Source organism: Phacochoerus africanus, chromosome X, assembly GCF_016906955.1.
Source record: "Phacochoerus africanus isolate WHEZ1 chromosome X, ROS_Pafr_v1, whole genome shotgun sequence".
NCBI classification, from domain to species: domain Eukaryota; kingdom Metazoa; phylum Chordata; class Mammalia; order Artiodactyla; family Suidae; genus Phacochoerus; species Phacochoerus africanus.
Genome location: NC_062560.1, coordinates 88,675,964 through 88,697,996, shown reverse-complemented (window position 1 = coordinate 88,697,996; position 22,033 = coordinate 88,675,964). Strand labels below are relative to the sequence as shown.

General features: G+C 49.3%; 1 protein-coding gene across 1 annotated transcript in view; it reads left to right on the top strand.

The window, feature by feature from the left end:
• The first annotated feature begins 1,151 nt into the window (after positions 1 to 1,151).
• Positions 1,152 to 22,033, top strand: part of LOC125118562 (glycine receptor subunit alpha-4) — a 28,410-nt gene continuing 7,528 nt past the window's right edge. Inside the window, exons 1-8 of the mRNA XM_047765192.1 lie at positions 1,152 to 1,573; positions 5,685 to 5,815; positions 6,348 to 6,415; positions 7,068 to 7,291; positions 7,425 to 7,507; positions 9,239 to 9,379; positions 12,622 to 12,836; positions 19,925 to 20,074. Of these exons, the coding sequence (XP_047621148.1) occupies positions 1,503 to 1,573; positions 5,685 to 5,815; positions 6,348 to 6,415; positions 7,068 to 7,291; positions 7,425 to 7,507; positions 9,239 to 9,379; positions 12,622 to 12,836; positions 19,925 to 20,074 (1,083 nt within the window). The 5' untranslated portion in view covers positions 1,152 to 1,502. The remainder of the gene's footprint in view (positions 1,574 to 5,684; positions 5,816 to 6,347; positions 6,416 to 7,067; positions 7,292 to 7,424; positions 7,508 to 9,238; positions 9,380 to 12,621; positions 12,837 to 19,924; positions 20,075 to 22,033) is intronic.

Below are 22,033 nucleotides of genomic sequence, written 5' to 3'. Positions count from 1 at the left end.
AGTATCCTGCATTTCTACAGCTGCTCAGAGGTCACAACTTGGCTTGGATCTGATCCGTGGCCTGGGAACTCCATATGCCTTGGGGCAGCCAAAAAAAGAAAATAAATAAATAGAAACAGGAAGGGATATGGAGAGAGTAGACATGAAGAAAGCTTCAGGGAGAGAGGGAGGAAAAGAATAGAGAGAGGGAGGCAGGATGGGAGAGGCGCTGGGGAAGTCCCAGATTGCTTCCAGTGGTGCTTGGTGCTTAAGTAAGTCTGGGGAAGGGTTGACAGGGAAAGAGGTGCTCAAGCACCTGGATGCTGTAAGCAAGTGAGAGCGGGGTACCAGCCCATCCTTACCCCTCTCTCCTCTATCCTGGACTGCGGGGCCACCAGGTCATTGCTCTCAGCTCCCGTGACTGCTCTGAAGCTTGCCGTGTGCCAGACCTGCCCTCCCTCTGCCAGGGACACCTATTCCTCTTCACAGCCTAGCCAGGCTTGGGAAAGGGGATTTCAGAGCACTCCGAAGCTCACCAGAGATGAACTGAGGGAGGGAAGCAGGCAGGAAAGAGGATGCGCAGCTGCAAAGATGAAGGAGGTGGGGCAGGCAGACGGACAGATGGACAGACTGATAGACAGGCAGACCACATAGGAGAAGGAGTCCTGAAGTTCCTCTGTATCATCCATCCCTAGTGTCTCCATCCAGAGGATTGAGAAAAAGCCGACCCTGCCCTTGGCCTCCTCCTGGCCTCCTCTCAGCCCTGAAGCTGTCAGCATGAGAACACCCAGTGGCTCAGCCTATATCCCCTCAAGTCTCTTTCCACCTTTTATAAAAATCATTAGGACTTCAAAGTTTGGCCCCAGCTTGGCTCCAGGCTAAAAGGGAAACTGCTGGGGAGGGGACATGGGGTGGGAGGTGGAAAGCGGGCAGCCCACTCAAACTCCTCCAGCTGGAGGGTTAGAAGCCAGACAGAACACCTCCGGCCCCTCTCCAGGCTGCAGCAGCCGCCCAAGCTCCTCCCCAGCACACAGCACACACTGACTGGCTCCAAAACCCCACTCCAGCTGCCGGGCGACTGTGCCTTTAAATTGCTGCTTTCAGAGGGTGCATCTCGGGTGGGGGGGAAAGGTGGGAGGGAGGGAAACGTCTTCCTACAGTCTCCCTCCTCCCTCCCCTCCAAGACTCTCCCGGGTTTGGAGAGTGATTGCTGCCCAAAAAGAATCTCCCTCAGCACCGGGCGGCAGGCTAAGGCCCTCCGGAGCCCCCAGGCGAGCCAGAGCAGGAGCTGGTAGGGTTATCTGTGTCAGGATCACTGCCAGGGGAATAGTTCTGGCCCCTGACTGGTAACGACAGGGCAGAGAAGAGAAAAGAGGAGAGAGACAGACAGACAGACAAAGAGAGAGTGAGCAGGCAACTCCTAGCCCCCCTCGGGTTCCTTGCAAGCGGCCCAAGTAGGACGAAGCCTCTGTACTTTCTGCTTGGTGGCCAGGCTGAGAAAGGACTCCAAGGGTCCCCTCGGAATGACAACTCTCATCCCAGCAACCCTCTCCTTCCTTCTCCTCTGGACCCTGCCAGGGCAGGTCCTCCTCAGGTGAGCAGAGTCGGGTGTGAAGGAGGTGCATGCAAACACTGGGCCGGGGGCGGCAGGGGCTCTGGCATCGTTGCCTCCAAGTTTGTCAAAAGCCCACAGTCTGGAAAGCTCTGAGGTGGAGGTGGTGGGGAGACACACTTTCCCCCAGTCAGGTCCCAGGAGCCTTTCATGAAAGGTTTCAAAGCCCCAGAGCCAGAAGAAAGTCTTCTGCATGAGTGAGAGCTTCATGGGCCAGGCTAGGGGCGAGGTAGTGAGCCCTCCTGGAGCAGAGGAAGCCCTCTGTCCTGCCATCCAGCCACATCTCCCTACCGGCTTGGCCACACACGCCTCAAGTCCTTAAAAATGACACCAACATCTGCCAGCTGCCCACTGAACAGGCTTAAGGGAGCAAGGGTTTGCCCCAAACCACATCCGAATGAAGCCGGGATGACCCAACCTTGATTCTTGGCTGTCACCTTACCCTGTGTGCCCCTGGCTCTCGCCATCCCCGGAAAGGCACTAAGTAGCTCTCCTTTCCTGGGCTTTGGGCTCCTGGTAAATGCCCCCCCAACACATTTCCAATTTCTCATCAGACCGGGAGCCAGTCGAGGTGGACAGGGACAGCTGAGGAGGAAAGATGGCTGTGGCTTGGGCTGAACTGGTCATCAGAAGAGCACCTCCCAAGGTGGGGGAGGGGTGAGCACCACCACCATAGCATCCTCCTCCTCCTCCTCGTTCAAGGAGCACACCAGGACAGCTGGCCTCCAAGGAGCCTCCGGTCTCACTGCTGCCAGACACATTGGGGGGCAGGCAGTGGGGGGAGGGGGGATTGGTAAACTTCTTCAGAGTGAAAATCAGCCCGCAGTGGAATGGCGGCTCAGCTGGAGTTGATAGAAGGATGCAGGCAGAAGGGAGCACCCAGCTGGCACTTGGTGGCTCTCCTGGAGGGGAAGTTGCATCAAGGCCCAAGCTGCAGTGGCAGCACCCCCCACTTGGGTGATTAGAGTAAGGCCAGCCCTTCAGAAGTCTTGGGTCCAAGACCTTCATCGTACATATGGAAACAGAGGCCTAGAGGAGGCATGGCCAAGGTTACTCAGGTACCCTGCAGCAGAATCAGAGTTCTCCTGGTACCCCACCCCAGGACCTTACATGAGAAAGATTATCAGCTCTAGAACCTCCCATCCTGCTAGGGTTTGGAAATTTCCCGGGATGAACAGGAGGAAGGAGAGGCTGCACACGGTAACTCTGCTCTGAGGTTCGCAGACAAGGGAGCCCCAGAAAAGAGGGGCTGCAACGGAGGTTGGGGCCCAAGACAGTGGAGCCCACAGCCTCACCCAGGATCCTGGATCTGGGGACTAGCAGGAGAGGTGACATGCGAGTGAGGCTGAGGATGGTGGCAAAGGTCTGGCTGGCTCACATGCAGGGCCACGTGGCCTCCTAGCAGGCAGGTGGCAGGCGGGGCCAGGAGCAGCACCTGGCCAGTGTGGACACCCCATGGTGAGGCCACAGACTTCTGCTTGCTCTAGCACCGCCACCCACCTCATTGGATTTTCAGAGCCTGCTCAGGCCACCTGCCCTGGCAGCCCCTGCTGGGGGCCAAGATGGGCTCTGTTCCCAGGGTAAGAGCTCAGGGAATTCAAGGAAGCAAGACTCTAGGGGTCAGGGGACAGGTGCCGCTGACCTTGCCCCACTTTGGTTCCTTGGCAGCACCCCCCTGGGCTGTCCGCATCATGGTATTAAGGTAGATGGACTTAGTTTTCAAGTCAATAGCTCTGGGTGAGAATCTTGGCTTTACTGTTTACGAGCTGTACGATCCTGAACAAGTTGCTCCACCTTGCAGAGCCTTAGTCTCCCCACCTCGATAAGGAGAGTAATCATGGGAGTTCCCGTCGTGGCTCAGTGGTTAACGAATCCGACTAGGAACCATGAGGTTGTGGGTTTGATCCCTGGCCTTGCTCAGTGGGTTAAGGATCCGGCGTTGCTGTGAGCTGTGGTGTAGGTTGCAGACGCGGCTCGGATCCCGCGTAGCTGTGGCTCTGGTGTAGGCCAGTGGCTACAGCTCCGATTCAACCCCTAGCCTGGGAACCTCCATATGCCACGGGAGCGGCCCAAGAAATGGCAAAAAGACAAAAAAAAAAAAAGACAGAATAATCGTGGTCCTTCTTGAGAGGAGTGATGGCAGAACTATACCAGATACAGCGTTTAGCATGATGCCTCAGCTATTTTTATTATTCTAGCAGTCACTGGCAGGTGCATAGATTTACTGAGAAAGAGGAGCCTGCTGGCTCAAAGGAGACTCAGACCCAGAAAGACAGCAGTCGCCCTGCCTCCCAGCCCCAAAGACGCAGCAGCAACAGGGGCAGTGGGGGAGCTAGCATTGGTGCGGATGGCAAGATGGGGCAGGAGGCACAAGACCCAGCCAGGAGTCTGGCCTGAGTGCAGACCCCTGCCCTCAAGCTCTTGCTGAGCCCCTCCCTAGTCCCTGGTCTAGCAGTTGGCTGGTAAGCAGATGAGTAAATACGTGGAAGGAACTCTGCTGCTCTTAGAGGGAAATGTGTTGGGGCAGAAGGGGGCTGGACTCTAGGCGAGGCCAAAACACACTGGTCCCCTTCCTCGAAACCAAGCTGTTAGAGAGAAAAGATGGGAGTTGACCTTCGTAGCATGGCCGCTTTACCAGGAGGCTTTCTCAAGCTCCTAGAACCCTGCTTTCCAGCCTGTTTTATTGCCAAAGCAAGTTTACCTGTCTACAGCTGCCATGGCCCTGAACTGAGGTCCAGTTCAGAACATAGCTTCCAGCTGGAGCAAATGCCAGAAGCCAAGCTGCCCTCTCCAGAAGCTGGGACCTGGCCCCTTGAGGCATCTGCATGAAAACCAAGCCACTGAGGTTAACCATCAGAGATGTAAATGGTCCTCGAGCCCTTCCCATCCTTGGCTAGGCCAGATGCGCAAAGTGCTGCCACAGCTGCATTATTTCTGTCACTCTTCTCTGAGTGAATTCAAGGCACCTTCAGAAAGAGAGCATTGCACGAGGCCTCAGCTTTGGGTTTGAGTCCTTATCCTGGACCCTGTGTCACTCACCAACTACAAGACTTTAGGAAAGTCACTCCTCTTTTGGCTGGTTGGTTGGTTGACCTATTATCTATCTCAGTATTTCTTAGATTCCACATATAAGTGAGATCCCACAGTATTTGTCTTTCTCTGCCTGACTTAGGTCACTTAGCATAATGCCCTCCAAGTCCATCCATTTTGCTGAAAATGGCAAATTTTCATTCTTTTTTATAGCCGAGTAATATTCCTCTCTCTCTCTCTCTCTCTCTCTCTCTCTGTGTGTGTGTGTGTGTGTGTGTGTGTGTGTGTGTGTAGGTGCCACATTTTTGTTATCCATTCATCTCTTGGTGCATACTTGGGTGGTTTCTGTGTCTTGGTTATTTTAAGTAGCGCTGCTATGAACACAGAGGTACAGGTATCTCTTCAACATAGGGTTCTTGGAATTCCCATTGTGGCTCAGTGGTAACGAAATCTGACTAGTATTCATGAGGGCGTGGGTTTGAGCTCTGGCCTTGCTCAGTAGGTTAAGGATCTTGTGTAGCCATGACCTGTAGTGTAGGTAGCAGTTGAGGCTTGGATCTGGTATGACTGGGAACTTCCCTATGCCACGGGTGCGGCCCTAAAAAGAAAAAAATAACACAGTGATCTCATTTCCTTTGGATCAATATTCAGAAGTAGAATTGCCGGATCACATGGTAGTTGACTTTTAATATCTGTTTTCCACAATGGCTGCACAAATTTACAGCCCCAGAGATCACTCCTCCTTTGGAAGCATCAGTTTTCTCACCTGCAAAATGGAAATAACAGTTTTCACCCCCTACACACATCACACTGAGAATTGTGAGAGCAAAAAGATTTGATATGTGTGAAAGCAGTCTTTTAGGACTAACTAGTGAGCTGCCATGTTGACTTACAGTTGTTTCTATTCTTCTCATTTTGCTAGCGGGTACCCAGAAACCCATCTCCTAATCCTCTGGCCTGATGAGGAGACCAAACAGAAGTGGGTGGGGACAGGTGAAGAGAGGGTCTGTGATAAAGGCAGAATACAACCCACTTCATTTATTAATTCATCTCTCCTGTCCAGGGTGGCCTTGGCAAAAGAGGAAGTCAAATCTGGGATCAAGGCATCCCAGCCTATGTCCCCCTCTGATTTCCTGGACAAGCTTATGGGGCGGACATCTGGATATGATGCCCGGATTCGGCCCAATTTTAAAGGTAAGAAGCATTCATCCCACAAGAACCCCTCCCTCCCCATTCTTTTCTTTTTTTTTTTAATTAGGTTTTTATTTTTTCTGTTAGGTTGATTTACATTGTTCTGTCAATTTCTGCTGTACAGCAAAGTGACCCAGTCATATATATACACACACACACACACACACACACACACACACACACATATACATTCTTTTTCTCACATTATCCTCCATCACGTTCCATCACAAGTGACTAGATATAGTTTCCTGTGCTATACAGCAGGATCTCATTGCTTATCCACCTCCCCACTACTTTCGGGGACACACTGGTGAGCCAGCCCCTGTTGCCTACCTCAGGGCCAGAAGGCTGGAGGCACAGGGCTCACTCTAGCAGCTCAGAAGGAGCGACCCCTCCTCTTTGCCCATGGGCCTGTGTCCCAGGCACTGCCTTCTCCTAACAGTGCTCTGGCCTCAAGCTCAGGGAGGGAGTCTTGGAAACATCTCCCGGATTCCTGGAATGTCCTGCCAGTATGGCTGTGCTTTGCTATCCTCAGGCCCACCAGTGAACGTGACCTGCAACATCTTCATCAACAGTTTTGGCTCTGTCACCGAGACTACCATGGTAAGGCATCACCCTGCTTCCTGCTCCCGCTCTAGTGCAAATGAGAGAAGCCCACCAAATAGCAAGCCTTTCCTCCCTCTGCTGTCTCCTTCCTGTCTCATGATCATGGCTAAAGCATGAACTATCTGAAATTGATCACTGGGAGGATACCTTTTCCCAGCTCCGGGTTTTAATGACTAAAGGCAGACTAGCCTCTACAGCAGATGGTCAAGTTTAGAAGGTCTCTTGGTACAGAGCACAGGCTTTGAGATCAGAAAAACCTGTATTTAAACCCTGACTCTATCATCTCATAGCTGTGTGACCTTTAGGCAGATGACTTAAATCTCTCTTTGTCTCAGTTTCCTCATCTGTCAAATGGGGATCATAACAGCACCCTCATCTCAGGGTTGGCGTGAGATTTAAATGAGATGATGCAGATGAAGAAAGCACTCAGCAGAGAGCCTGGCATAAAGCGAGTGCTTAATAAATGCCATTTTCCTTTCCATCTTTGCCATATCAGCGCAAGACAGGCTCTCCAGTGGAAAATGCCCATTGCCCCTGAGATGTATTCCCAACACTTCCTCCTCCTGGTCCTCCTGCCCAAGTAGGCTTGCTGAGGCTGCTGGAACAGCGCTGCCTCTGATGGACCCATCTCTGCCCTGACCCCTCCCAGGACTACCGGGTGAATGTCTTCTTGCGGCAGCAGTGGAATGACCCGCGCCTGGCCTACCGAGAATATCCCGATGACTCACTGGACCTCGATCCCTCCATGCTAGACTCGATCTGGAAGCCAGACCTGTTCTTTGCCAATGAGAAGGGGGCTAATTTCCATGAGGTGACCACGGACAACAAGTTACTACGCATCTTCAAGAATGGAAACGTGCTCTATAGCATCAGGTGCAGCTGGCAGTCGGCCAGGAGAGCTTGCCTCAAGGGGAAGAAGCTGGACAGGGCTGAGGGGTGGGAGGAGGGTGCCCTGTGCTGTGCTGAGCCCCAGTAAGTCGTCATCACTTCTTCCTGTCCCTGACAGGCTGACTCTCATTTTGTCCTGCCCGATGGACCTCAAGAACTTCCCCATGGACATCCAGACCTGCACCATGCAGCTGGAGAGCTGTAAGTGTCCCTGGAGCATCACAGAGGGCGGCCTGAGATACCAGCTAGTTAATCCCATCCCATGACAGGAAAAGGGTGGCCCAGAGTGGGGACAGACTTCCCCAAGCATGCACAGGCAGCTCTTGGCACAGCTGAGACGAGAAGCCAGGGCGGTTTGGAGGTCTGGCTGCCTCAAAGGGCCAGGGAGTGAGAAGGCACCAGCCTTACATCCAGATGTGCTTGTGCTGGTTGTGGGGGGGGCATTTGAGGGGTACCTCCTCTGTCCAAAGATGTGTTCCCTCTCACAGTTATCTGAAGTAATTCTACCTTTACTTCCCTTGACTTAAGACATTCAGGATGCCTACAAAAAGCCACAGTTGGCAGGGCAGGGGGAGTCTTTGAACCCTGATTCCTTTTGAGCACAGATAGGTTTTGTAATTGAAGTATAATTGATTTACAGTGTTGTGTTAGTTTCAGGCATACAGCAAAAGAATTCAGTTATGTATATATATTAAACTTTTTCAGATTATTTTCCATTATAAGATATTGGGTATATTTCCCTGTGCTATCAAGTAGGTCCCTGTTGTTTATCTACCTTCTATACAGTAGTGTGTACAGATCACTTTTGTAGAGAGGTGGGAGAGGACAGTTCTTGGTATAGGACAGTGCCCAGGGTAGCAAGGTCATCCAAGGGCCACCTAGGGCAGGGGGCGCCAGGGGGCAGGGGCTGCCAGACTGCAGGGGCTGCCCCAAGTGCAGAGAAGCTAAAAAATGACAAGGCTGGACCACTGCCCACGTCCACTCTTTTGCCATCTCTTGGGCAAGTGAGACTGTGAGATCAGGAGGCAGACATCTGATCCTCAGAGAAGAAGGCTTGTCAGGCTTGTTTCCAGCATATAATAACAGTGGTGGATAGACTGTGTCCTGCGTGGTCAGCTTTTTAGAGTTCCTAAACCACTTTCACAGCCAGGTCCTCATTTGCCCCTCACAATGACTCTGAAAAGCAGGTGGAGCCTTTTACAGAAGGGGAGGTGACTTGCCCAAAGTCACACAGCTACTCTGGGCCAGGGCCCCACACTGGACATTGTGAGCCTTGGTGTTTCTGCTCCCATGTCTACCCAACACATGAATATAGCGAATATAGTAATCTGTGCAGCAAGAGCCATCACGAACTTCCTGCTCTCTGTGAGCAACCTGGCATTTTCGGATGTTAGCTCTAAATTCGCCCCAGTTCAGGGCCCTGGCTAGGCGTCTGTGGTGTGCACATTGGCCCTTGCATGACTGGCAGGGTATAAATAGCTCTTACCTCCCTGGAGTGAGGTGGCAGAAGCCCCAGCTCTGAGGCTGGCTCAGCTCGAGGACACGTGGTCAGTACACATGCTTACTCTCCTGGGTTCGAGATGCGGCAGGAGGTTCCCAGCTGGGTACCTTGACATCTTTCCAAGCCTTTTGACGTGCTTTCTAGGTTTGCCAGAATAATTTCTCTTCGGGCCTTTCTGAAGCTTGAGAACTTTAGAAAGTTCCTCACTTGCGAGGAGTCTGGAATCTTGTGGATTTACCCACTTAGGCTGGGCCCACGATGCTGTTGACCAAGCGCCTTCTCCAGCAATGTTTTCCTTTCCAGGATCACCATGATGCTCCTAAAACCCAGGGCTTACTCCTCATCTGTTCTTTCCTGCCAGTTCTCACCCCCTCCCAACCCCCACTCAACACTCACACTCTGCAGCCCTCTGCCATCTCTGTCACTTTCAGTTGGCTACACCATGAATGACCTCGTGTTTGAGTGGCTGGAAGATGCTCCTGCTGTCCAAGTGGCTGAGGGGTTGACTCTGCCCCAGTTTATCCTGCGGGATGAGAAGGATCTAGGCTATTGTACCAAGCATTACAACACAGGTAAAAACCCAGATCTTTGCTGGTTGTGGGCCTCACAGAGGGCCTCCAGATGGAAGGGAAAGGGGCAAGGCAGCCAGCCTATATTGAGGGCCAATCTGTGCCAGATGTGGTGCTAAGGGCTTTGTATGTCTTATCTCATTATGGTAGGGATGATCCGCCCCATTTTTCAGAAAAGGAAAACTGAGGTTCTAAGAAGTTAAATCTGGAGCTCCCATTGTGTGGCTCAGCGAGTTAAGAACCATAGTGTCCGTGAGGATGTGGGTTCCATCCTTTGCCTCACTCAGTGGATTAAGGATCTGCCATTACCACAAGCTATGGCATAGGCTGGAAGCTGCATCTCTGATTCAACCCCTAGCCTGGGAATTTCCACATGCCGCAGGTACGGCCCTAAAAAGAAAATAAATAGAATTTTTTTTAAAAAAAGAGGTTAAATCGGAGTTCCTGTGTGGCGCAGCGGAAACAAATCTGACTAGTGACCATGAGGTTGTGGGTTCAGTCCCTGGCCTTGCTCAGTGGGTTAAGGATCTGGCCTTGCTGTAAGCTGTGGTGTAGGTTGCAGACGTGGCTCAGATCCTGCATTGCTGTGGCTGTGGTGTAGGCCAGCAGCTATAGTTCTGATTGAACCCTTAGTCTGGGAACTTCCATATGTCATGGATGCAACCCTAAAAAGCAAAAAAAAAAAAAAATTAAATTAAAAAATTAAAGACATTAAATCCAAGTCATATGGCTTATAAATAAATGGCTTATTCAGAACTCAAAATCCTGATCTATCTAACCCCAAAGTCCATGTTCTTGTCCCTATCACATGCTACAGAACAAATGCACCTATACCAGTGAGTGCCAGGCATGTTCCACTATCCTGGGCCCAGCTTCTTCTGGAAAGTGAGGAATCTGCATCTGGGAGTAGTCAGTGGTGACCCCAAACCAGGAGAGAGTAGAATTCAAGGCACCAGCTGGCTTACCGTCCACATCTCCTTACCACTGCCCCCACTACCCAACTCTCATGAACTGGCTTGGTTTCCCAGTTGTGGAAAGTGGGCCAAGGGGAGATCCCACCATGGTACAGGTAGGATCTGAGTGCAGCAGCTCAGGTCACTGGGGAGGTGCAGGTTCAATCCCTGGCGTTGCATGGTGGATTGAAGGATCTGGCATTACCACACCTGTGGTGTAGGTCACAGCTGAGGCTTGGATTCAATCCCTGACCCCAGGAACTTCCATACACTGCAAGTGCAGCCATAAAATTAAAAAAAAAAAAAGTTGGCCAGGAAATGGAGAAGAGCTGCTTCTCCAGCCTTAGCACCTTCCCCAGCCTTAGCACCTTCCCCATACAGCCTCCATAATGGCTGCTGATACCTTATTTTCTCTGGCAATTTGGCTGTGAGGAGCTAGGACCTTGAGACCTTGAGGCCACAAGCTGAAGAGGGGAGATCCTAGGTTCCTCCTATGGAGCTGATATGCTTTGAGTGTCACCCTATGAATATATGTCATCCAGTATGTGAGGGAGCAGGTAGTGGGGAGAGAAATGAACCACTGAATTTAGAAAATACTGGTGGAAGTGGAATTTTTGGCCATGCCCATGGCATCCTGGGCTAGAGATCGAATCTATGCCCTGGCAGCAACCTGAATCACAGCAGTGACAGTGCCAGATCCTTAACCCGGTGAGCCATCAGGGAACTCCAGAAATGGAAATTGGTATAACCTATTTTAGGGGGGAAAAAACCTGGCAATTTGTATATAGACCAATGGTTTTCAAACTTTGGTGTGCATTCTCTTTCCCCCAGGAGCCTGTTAAAATATTGATTTCTGGGTTCTACCTCTCAGAGATTCTGATTACACAAGCTTGAAGGGATGCCCAGAAATCTGCATTTGAATAAGTAGCCTGAGGATTCTGGTGCAGGTGGTACAGGGGGCACACCAAGAAAATTTAGAAGCTAAAATTTTTCCCTACTTATTGATCTAGTAATTCCACTCCTTGGAAATTATCCATTCCAAAATATCATATTGACTTTAGACCCCAAGAGGGCTCCTTAGTCATTGTTTACAGTGGCAAAAATTTGGAACTGCTCTAAATATCACCAATAGGGCAGAAGTTAAGTTATATAGCACGTCTGCTTGGTAGGATATTAGCCAGACATTTAAAAGGATGCTTGCAAGGTACTTATATCAACATGGGAAAGTACAAGTAGAAAAGACTAATGATTCAGCTGTGATAATTGGTACATGTGCCCGGAGCCAATGCACTTTTTGTTGGTGGCTAAAATGCTGCTGCTGGATGCTCCCTGGGAACCTGCTGCCCCCTGTCCAGAGCTGGTCCCTGCAGACATTGTTTCCAGATGTTTGCTATCCGGCTCTTCTTACTTGCTTAAGACACAGGCAGTGTTTATTTCAGTGAATCATTACCAGAGAGCTTTGGGGTCTCAGTACACTTCAGCCAGGCTGCAGCAATCTGAGTGGGGTCTAAGCTCATTGCTTGGTTAATACTGATAATAGTACCAGCTGCCTACATGCTCAACCCCTCAAATACATTATCTCATTTAATTCCTACCATTGCCCAGTGATGGAGTTGATATTGTCATTACTCTACTTCACAGGCAAGGAAATTGAAGCTTTAAAAACTTAGGTGTTTCAGAGTTCCCATCGTGGCTCAGTGGTAATGAACCCAACTAGTATCCATGAGGAAGTGGGTTCGAGCCCTGGCCCCATTCATTGGGTTAAGGATCTGGCTTTGCTGTAAGCCGTGGTGTAGTTCGAGGACACGGCTCAGATCCTGAATTGCTGTGGCTGTGGCATAGTTGGGCAGCTGCAGCTCCAATTCAACCCCTAGCCTGGGAACTTCCATATGCAGCAGGTGTGGCCCTAAAAAGTCAAAATAAATAACTAAAAGCTTAGGTGTTTCAACTGAGGCTACACAGCTAGGGAGTGGAAGATTCAGGATTCAAACACATACAGTGTGGCTCTGGGGCCCTCCCACTCTCAATCCTCCCCCCAGTCATGGAGGAGGCCTTCTGCTGGAAACTATAAAGTGCTGAGAGCAAGGGGTCAAGTCTCTGATGGCTGGTCTGAGAGATTCCTCCAAACATACATCTGGCACTCCCTGGGGCCATTTGGAAAGGCTCATTTACTGGCCCAGCTTAGGTGCCCAGAGGCTGGTCCACAGAGATAGGGCTGCCCTGGTCCTGCCTCTCAGGCTCAGCTGCAGGCTGGGGACCCTGTGGCCTGATACCTCACCTCTTTCCTTGCAGGGAAATTCACCTGCATCGAGGTTAAGTTTCACCTGGAACGACAGATGGGCTACTATCTGATTCAGATGTATATCCCCAGCCTACTCATCGTCATCCTGTCCTGGGTTTCCTTCTGGATCAACATGGATGCTGCCCCTGCCCGGGTGGGCCTAGGCATCACCACTGTGCTCACCATGACAACTCAGAGCTCTGGCTCCCGGGCCTCTTTGCCTAAGGTGAAGAGACATGCAAGGGAACTTACTTGCCATAGAGCTCCCCACTTCCCCTTCATCCCCTGTTTCTTCCTGCTCACTATTTTCCTTGGATTTAACATAGAGAAGAGCCATCAAACAAGAGCAGGTGACCCGCATTCTCCTCCCCCAAAACCTAGTGCTAATAGCACGGCTAACAGTGTGGAGGCTGGGGTTGCGGATGCTGTCTGGGGAACATGTAGAGACGTTGCCTGACTGGCTTTGTTTTTTGGGTTTTTTGGGGTTTTTTTTGTCTTTTTAGGGCTGCACCCTAAAAAGTATATGGAAGTTCCCAGGCTAGGGGTCGAATCAGAACTGTAGCTGCCAATATACATCACAGCCACAGTAATGCAGGATCCAAGCCGCATCTGCGACCTACACCACAGCTCATAGCCAACACTGGATCCTTAACCCACTGAGCAAGGCCAGGGATCAAACCTGCATCCTCGTGGGTACTAGTCGGGTTCATTAACCACTGAGCCACCAAGGGAACTCACTGACTTCCTTTGACTTTCAGCAGGAAATACTAGCAGGTCCAAGATCAAGGGACCTTAGCAAGTAGAAAGCCCCCACTCCCTTATAGTACAGATGAGGGCATGACAGCCTAGAGAGATAGAATGACATTCTCAAGGTCATGCCTCACAAGAAACAATCCAAGGAACACAAGGATTTTGAACTGAAATCAGACACTATTAGAGCTCTAGAGACAATGTCCATTCTTTTGGGGTGAGAAGACTTGGAGGTAACAAAGAGAAATCAAAGTCAGTGGACTCTGATCATCTAGGGCCTGGTGATATTTTGATTATACAGAGATATTTGTTCCAATGGGACTGAGCCCAGGTTCTCCCTGCCTCATGTCTTCCTGTATGGCATTTAGAGCTCATCACCTCAAGGTCCTGACAGTCAGGGAGCCTCTTAGAAAATCAAGGAGCCAGCTCATTCATTCATTCATTCAATAGATATTTATTGAGCAGGTACTATGTACCAGGCACTTCACTAGGCCATAGAGAAATTAATGGGAAACAAAAACAACAGTTTTGTGGATTTTACAGTGAACATATCCCGTCTTGCTCTGTTTTAATGGAAATCAGGCTCTGTGTTCTCCTGTCTCCCAGAACTTATTAAGAAGATTTTGGAGTTTTGTTTTGTTGTCTTTTTGCCTTTTCTTGAGCCGCTCCTGCGGCATATGGAGGTTCCCAGGCTAGGGGTCGAATCGGAGCTGTAGCCACTGGCCTACGCCAGAGCCACAGCAATGCGGGATCCGAGCCGCATCTGCGACTCACACCACAGCTCACAGCAACGCCAGATCCCAACCCACTGAGCAAGGCCAGGGATCGAACCCGCAACCTAATGGTTCCTAGTCGGATTCGTTAACCACTGAGTCAGGACGGGAACTCCAAGAAGATTTTGGAGTTCTTGTTGTGGCCCAACAATCACAAACCTGACTAGCATCCACGAGGACGTGGGTTTGATCCCTGGCCTCGCTCAGTGGGTCCAGGATCCGGCATTGCCATGAGCTGTGGTATAGGTTGCAGATGCCACTTGGATCCTGCACTGCTGTGGCTGTGGCATAGGTCGGCAGCTGCAGCTCTGATTTGACTCCTAGCCTGGGAACCTCCACATGCCACACAAGTGGCCCTTTTAAAAAAATACAAAAAAAGGAGTTCCCGTCGTGGCGCAGTGGTTAACGAATCCGACTAGGAACCATGAGGTTGCAGGTTCGATCCCTGCCCTTGCTCAGTGGGTTAACGATCCGGCGTTGCCGTGAGCTGTGGTGTAGGTTGCAGACGCGGCTCGGATTGCGCGTTGCTGTGGCTCTGGCGTAGGCCAGTGGCTACAGCTCCGATTCGACCCCTAGCCTGGGAACCTCCATATGCTGTGGGAGCTGCCCAAAGAAATAGCAAAAAGACCAAAAAATAAAATAAAATTAAAAAAATACAAAAATACAAAAAAAGAAGAAAAATATTTTTACTGAGGACTTAAACAGGGGGTAATCCAGACATCCAGAGTGAATTTATGAATTTCCTATATAGTGGTGGCGGGGGGTAGTGGGAGTGCGTATAGAGGTTGAGAGTAGGAGGTTAAAGTCAGGTAGATTTCAGGTCCCAGACTCATCATTAACTTATGGTGAACTTAGGCAAATCCATCAATCTCTCAGTCTCCTCACCTATAACATGGGAATATCATCTCTTCCATAGCATTATTGCAAGAAATAAATAAGATAATGTACTAACACAGAGAACAGTGTTTGGTACATAAAAGCCGCTCAATAAATGTTAGCTATTGTTATAATTGTTAGGTATCTAGGTGGAAAGAACTGGGTGGTAGACCTAGGCCTAAAGCACCTGGTGGTGTTCCCAATTTTTTTTTTTTTTTGAGTCAAAGGAAATCTTCGAGGTGGTCCTTAAACCCTCTAGGGATAAACAGTGACAAAACTCAGATTAGGATCTAGTGTCCCTGGGAATTGTCAAAGATCATTTCCTATACAGGCATACTTCTTTTTATTGCACTTCACAGATACTATGGGGTTTTTTTGGTTTGTTTTTTGTTTTTGGTCTTTAGTTTTCTGTTTTTTTTTTTAACAAATTGAAGGTTTGTGGCAACCCTGCATTGTCAGATGATGATTAGCATTTTTAGCAATAAAGTATTTTTAATTAAGGTGTGCACATTGTTTTTTTAGACATACTGCTATTGCACACTTACCAGACTACAGTATAGTGGAAATGTGACTTTTATACACCTTGGGAAACCAAAGTATTTGCATGACTCGCTTTGTTGCGACATCTGCTTTATTGCAGTGATCTGGGACCGAACCCATAACAGCTCTGAGGTATGCCTGTAAATGTGTTTCCTAAATGGGCAGGGATGTTGAAGAGGTTCTGAGAGGCAGACTGGACTTAGGCAAGGGCTACAGGGCGAAGTGGGTCTGTGAGAGCTGGGTTGTGGCAGCAGCCTTGTATGAAGACCAGAGCAGAAAAGTAGTTCAGGGATTTCCCATTGTGGCTCAGTGGAAACGAACCCAACTAGTATCATGAGGACACATGTTCCATCCTGGCCTCGCTCAGTGGGCTAAGCATCCGGCGTTGCTGTGAGTTGTGTAGCCAGCACATGTGGCTCAATCTGGTGTTGCTGTGGCTGTGGTGTAGACCATCAGCTACAGCTCCTATACGATCCCTAGCCTGGGAACCTCCATATGCTGCAGGTGTGGCCCTGAAAAGAAAAAGGAAAGGAAAAGTAGTTCAGACCTAAGAGCCCTGCCCTAGTTTATTGCCACTGCCACACAAGAAGGAAAGTCTTCTCTAACTCAGGGAGGTGCTGCAATTTATGCCTTATTCTTGCCAAGAGCACTTCTACCTCCAGTCCCCTCCTGGGAACAAGCACAATCCATCTGCTAACTTCATTTCCTCATGTGGAAAAAAAATAGAATTTGTTGGAGGGTTGTTTTGGTTTTTTGGTTTGGAGGTGGGGGCAGGGTTCAGTATTTGGTGACTTGTCATCAAATTTTGATGGCCTTTTCTTGGTCTCATTGACCAATAAGCAAATGATGTAGGCATGTACCCGGAACTAAGGAGCTTCATCGGCCAGCCCCACAGAGCAAGGGACAAAGTCAGGGAGCCTCTGCTCACTCTTGAGTTTTTGCAACATTAGAATTCATGGGAGCCCCCAGGAAAGAGGTGGGGCCAGGTCAGGAGCTTCTGAAAGCCACAGTAATCCCATCCCTAATACAACTCTAGTGGCCAGGATGAGAGCAGCAGAGGCACACCGGTAAGGAAACTCAGCTGGGATGGCTATTTCCCATGCTCCCAGAAGCCACTCTTTCCTTACCTTTATGAGGGTTAGGGTTCCCATTGGTACCCATCACTGTCCCTTTGCCAGACTCTTGATCTACACAACTACAGGTAGCTCAGTGCCTCATGGAAGAGTTAAATGGAAGTTTCTACTAGAGACTAACACATCAGACCTAAATTTGCAGCAGGGAGGAGGGACCCAATTGTTTGAAAAATACTGTGATCTAAATGACCCACAGCCCTTGGGGCAAGCAGTTAACAATGAGGGCCAGGAGAGCCAACAGAAGCTAGCAGAGACAAATACAAACCATCCAACCATCCATTCATTCATTAAATCAAAAGATATTTACTGTGTGCCGGGCACTCAGCTAGGCACTGGGGAAGGAACAGTGAACACAATAGAAATAGTCCCTGCCATTGAAGAGTTCACCTCTAATGAAGGAAATAGCCAGGTATATTTGATGGATGCTAAGAAGGGGGACGTGACCTGAGCACATACAGTAGGGGCAACCAACCCAGACTGGGATAATAGGGAAGAATTCTCAGAGGATATGACATCTAAAGTGAGAGTTTATGGAGTTCCTGTTGTGGCGCAACGGAAACAATCCAACTAGGAACCATGAGGTTTCAGGTTTGATCCCTGGCCTCACTCAGTGGGTTGAGGATCCGGCATTGCTGTGAGCTGTGGTGTAGGCTGGCAGCTGTAGCTCCAATTCGACCCCTAACCTGGGAACCTCCATATGCTGCGGGTGCAGCCCTAAAAAGCAAAAAAATAAATAAATAAAAATAAATTTAAAAATAAAGTGAGCATTTAAGTAAAAGTTAACAAGATAAAGGAGCGATACAGAGAGAGATGATCTCCTTAGGAGACTACTGAAATTGCTTGGCATGGTCAGGTCATTGATCATAAGAGGTGAGATGCAGCTGAAGAAGTAGGCAAAGGCTAGATGTCATGCCAAGGAGAGCACTGACTGTATCGTAAGGGTAATGGAAGGCCACTGATGGGTTGTAAGCAGAGGAGTGATATGATCAGACTTCCATTTTAGAAACAAAACTCTGGCTGCTGTTTGGAGAAGAGATTGGACGTGGCCAGTGTAGATGCAGGGAGACCACTCAGGAAACTACTGTAGTCATTCAGCTGATCCAGGATAGTGAGTGTATGGATTCCAGAGATATTTAAGGTTAACACACTTACAATTAATAAGACTTTCTTCCTGCTGCTTAAGGTGTCCTTTTCTTTTGATGGTCCAAAGCCCTTCATGGACCTCCCTTGTCATTGTCTCATTATGGATTTTTGTAATACTTCCTCCACATTCTTGGGGATGGGTGGGACTGGGAGATGGTGAATGAAATAGGATGCCCTCTTAGTAGAGCAGGTAGTAGAGCAGAGTGCTAGGGAGTAGCAAAGCAGGAACAGCAAGGGATGCTTAATCAGGGTTGCCTAGCAACCCACCACTACCACCTCGGTGGAACTGCCTTAAAAGAAATATTGCAGAGTTTCTCAGTCTCAGCACTATCATCATTTTGGATGAGATAATTGTTCTTTGTTGTATATGTTGGGGGGAGGTGTGTCCTGTCACTGCAGGATGTTTAGCAACATCCCTGGCCTCTACTTGCTAGATGCCAGTTGCCAGCACCACCCCCAAAATTGTGCCACCAAAAATGTCTGCAAACATTTCAAAATGCCGCTGGTGAGATGGGGGTAGGGGGGAGTCAGCCCTGGTTAAGAACCACTGGGGTGGAAGATTTCTCTAGTGAGACCTACTCCCTACATGGAGTCTGTAGCACCCTCACTATCCAACATAGCAGAGGCTGGTGAAAGCAGTTGTCTGTCATAAATCCTACTCCTGCTGGGGAGCCCCATAGGGTGAACTCAGCTCCTGAAAACTATATAGGGAGGCAGTCTGGTTGAAGAAGTGAAAGGACTTCATAAACCTGAGTTCTGGCTTTCCTTCTGGTTCCACCCAGCCACAACCCTGTTTCAGGAGAGGTGAGCATTCAATCTTCACAAGAGAAATGGGAGAGGAAAGTACACTCATCTCTCAGCAGGAGCCCCTGCAGATACCAGAATCAGCAGATGCTCAAATCCTTTGCATTTTGCCTTCATATCACCAGATGCAGAACCCATGGATACAGAGAGCTGACTGTACTTAAAAGCTACCAAGGCAGGTAGTAGAGCCGAGCACTAGGGACTGGCTAGGTAGAAGCCAACAGTGCCTTGAAATTACAGAAGCATCCATAGCAGGGGGTGGATGGTGCCCCATTGGGATCCCTGCCCTGTGCCGCTCTTCCTTGTGAGAGGTGAGGCCCTCGCTCACCACTGAGTTCAAATCCTCACCAGGGCCTCTCATGAAGAACAGCAGGAAAAATCACAGGGTCAAAGGAAGAATGGAGGTGGAGGAGGGAAAGGAAGGAACTCCTAGACTGCTATTGAGACTGCAGCCTAGGTAAATGGCAGCACTACGGAATTAAAAGTCCAGAATCCCCAAGCTCTAGTGCCATCTTCTCACTGGGTCTTCTTGGCTAAGACTTTTCCCCTCTAGGCCTCAAATGTCCTCATGCGTCTCACTTGGGAATAAAGCACCCTGCCCAATTACCACCATAGTGTGATGACCCTAGGAGACAACAGAGGGCAAAGAAACACAGCATTCATGTTTATTGATATTTATTCAAAGAAAAGAATCAGAAGAAAGAAAGAAAGAAAGAAAGAAAGAAAGAAAGAAAGAAAGAAAGAAAGAAAGAAAGAAAGAAAGGGAAGAAGGAAGCATGGGGAGGGAAGGAAGATGGGGGTGGAGGGTGGAGAGGGCAGAGAGGTGAAGGACCATGGGCAGGCAGATCTCTTTGACATGGGCCTTCAGATAATGGGACATAGCAGGGAAAGCTTCTTTAAAAACCAGAAGAGGAGTTACTATGGTGGCGCAGTGGAAACGAATCTAACTAGGAACCATGAGGTTGCGGGTTCAATCCCTGGCCTTGCTCAGTGGGTTAAGGATCCAGCATTGCCATGAGCTGTGGTGTTGGTCGCAGACGTGGCTCGGACCTGGCGTTGCTGTGGCTCTGGTGTAGGCCGGCAGCAACAGCTCCCATTTGACTCCTAACCTGGGAACCTCCATATGCCACACATGGGGCCCTCAAAAATAATAATGAGAAAAAAATCAATAAAAACCAGAAGAAATTCAGGATAAAGCTGAAGAAGAGCAGGCAGTTGATATGGACTGGCAACCCACTGGATAGGTCATGGAAGGACCCCAAGAAGGTTGACTGTTCCATTGGTGGATGTTGCAGGTGTCCTATGTGAAGGCAATCGACATCTGGATGGCCGTATGCCTGCTCTTTGTGTTCGCTGCCCTGCTGGAATACGCTGCTGTCAATTTTGTCTCCCGTCAGCATAAGGAATTCATGCGACTTCGAAGAAGGCAGAGGCGCCATCGCATGGTGAGTATAACTAGGGAGGGGCCCACTTCCTTTCTCCTTTGGACTCCTTCCTCCCTACTACTCCTCCCACAAACCGAGACTCGACTTGGGCTGAAAGTACTGGACTGGTAATCAGGAACCCTGGATTCTAGTCCCAGACTGGTCACAGATAAGCTAAGTACTTCACCTGCTTTGATTCCATTTCTTTATCTGTCCAATGAGACATTAATTCCTGTAGGGCAGCCCAGTTGAGTGATTAAGAACATGGACAGAGTGCCTGGCACATAGTAAGCACTAAAAAAAACATTAGCTAATATTAGAACCTTATCAAGTGAGTTAACACGAGATTGCTTTGAGAATTAGTAGTGATTGCTCCTGGCTCTCCTTCTGCCCAGGAAGAAGGTACTTCAAGTTGTCATATACTGATTGCTGTTTAACAATTCAAGAGTCCGACATTGGTGCCTTTCTAGGGGAGCATTATAAAAGGCTCCCCATAACTAAACTGGAATCGAAAAACCACTACTTGCTTCTTCTGGCTGTTGGACTTCTTGGCCTTGATCTTATTTGATTGTATTGTCTTTCTTAGGGCCGCACCTGCAGCATATGGAAGTTCCCAGGCTAGGGGTTGAATTGAAGCTGTAGCTGCCAGCCTACACCACAGCTCACAGCAATGCCAGATCCTTAACCCACTGAGAAGGGCCAGGGATTGAACCCACATTCTCATGGGTACTAGTCGGGTTCATTACCGATGAGCCTCAATGGGAACTGCTTGGCCTTGATCTTTGTTGGGTGCACTGGAGTTGTTGGACATGAGCTGTTCTCTCTCACTCTTGTTTGTTAACCCCGGCTCCCCATAACTAAACTGGAATCGAAAAACCACTACTTGCTTCTTCTGGCTGTTGGACTTCTTGGCCTTGATCTTATTTGATTGTATTGTCTTTCTTAGGGCCGCACCTGCAGCATATGGAAGTTCCCAGGCTAGGGGTTGAATTGAAGCTGTAGCTGCCAGCCTACACCACAGCTCACAGCAATGCCAGATCCTTAACCCACTGAGAAGGGCCAGGGATTGAACCCACATTCTCATGGGTACTAGTCGGGTTCATTACCGATGAGCCTCAATGGGAACTGCTTGGCCTTGATCTTTGTTGGGTGCACTGGAGTTGTTGGACATGAGCTGTTCTCTCTCACTCTTGTTTGTTAACCCCATTTCTTCTCTTGTTGAGTGATCACCTGGGGAAATGGAGTAGGAAATCTGTCGTCATGACAACAGAGGCAGTTCCTCCTCCCCACCATTGCCCACACAATAGGTGCTAGGTACGTTGTCATGACAACAGAGGTGCCTGGGCCACTGAACAGAAGCAAATGCCCAATTATGAGCAAAGCTAAAAGCCTTTGCTGAGCTACATACTGGTCGCTTAATCATCAGACGCAGAGTTCTGGTCTTGAGCTCCAACTCCTTTTTTTCTGCCTAATTTGGAGGCTCTAAACACAAGGGGAAAGCACATATGATGTCGGGGGGGGGGGAGAAACAATGATTTCTCTGAGCCCACTGGCTCTAGCCTGTTGGAGCCACTCTAGCTCTAAGGCTCTTTGCTATTCAAACACCCCATCCCCTATGTCATTTGCTCCTGGAGTACCCCTTACCATATGTGTGCACTAAAAATATCTCACAAACTACCTCCAGAATTTCACGCCCCTTGCTAAGATCCCTTTCTACTGAGGGCAGGGATCCTGTCTCATCTAGTGATTTGTCAGAATTTATCAATCCTTGCCCAGCTTCAGTCCTTTAGTTGGGGCTTGGGAAACGCCCTCTAGTGGATTGATCCGCAGCTGCATCTCCTTGAGTAGGACCCATTCTTCAAGAGACCGCCTTTCCTATTGATTCCCTGAGGCTTAGAAAAAATATATATATAACGACTTGGCAGAAGGAAAAGAAAAGTAGATGCACCCTTTCTAAGCTAACTGTCCCCACCTCCTCCT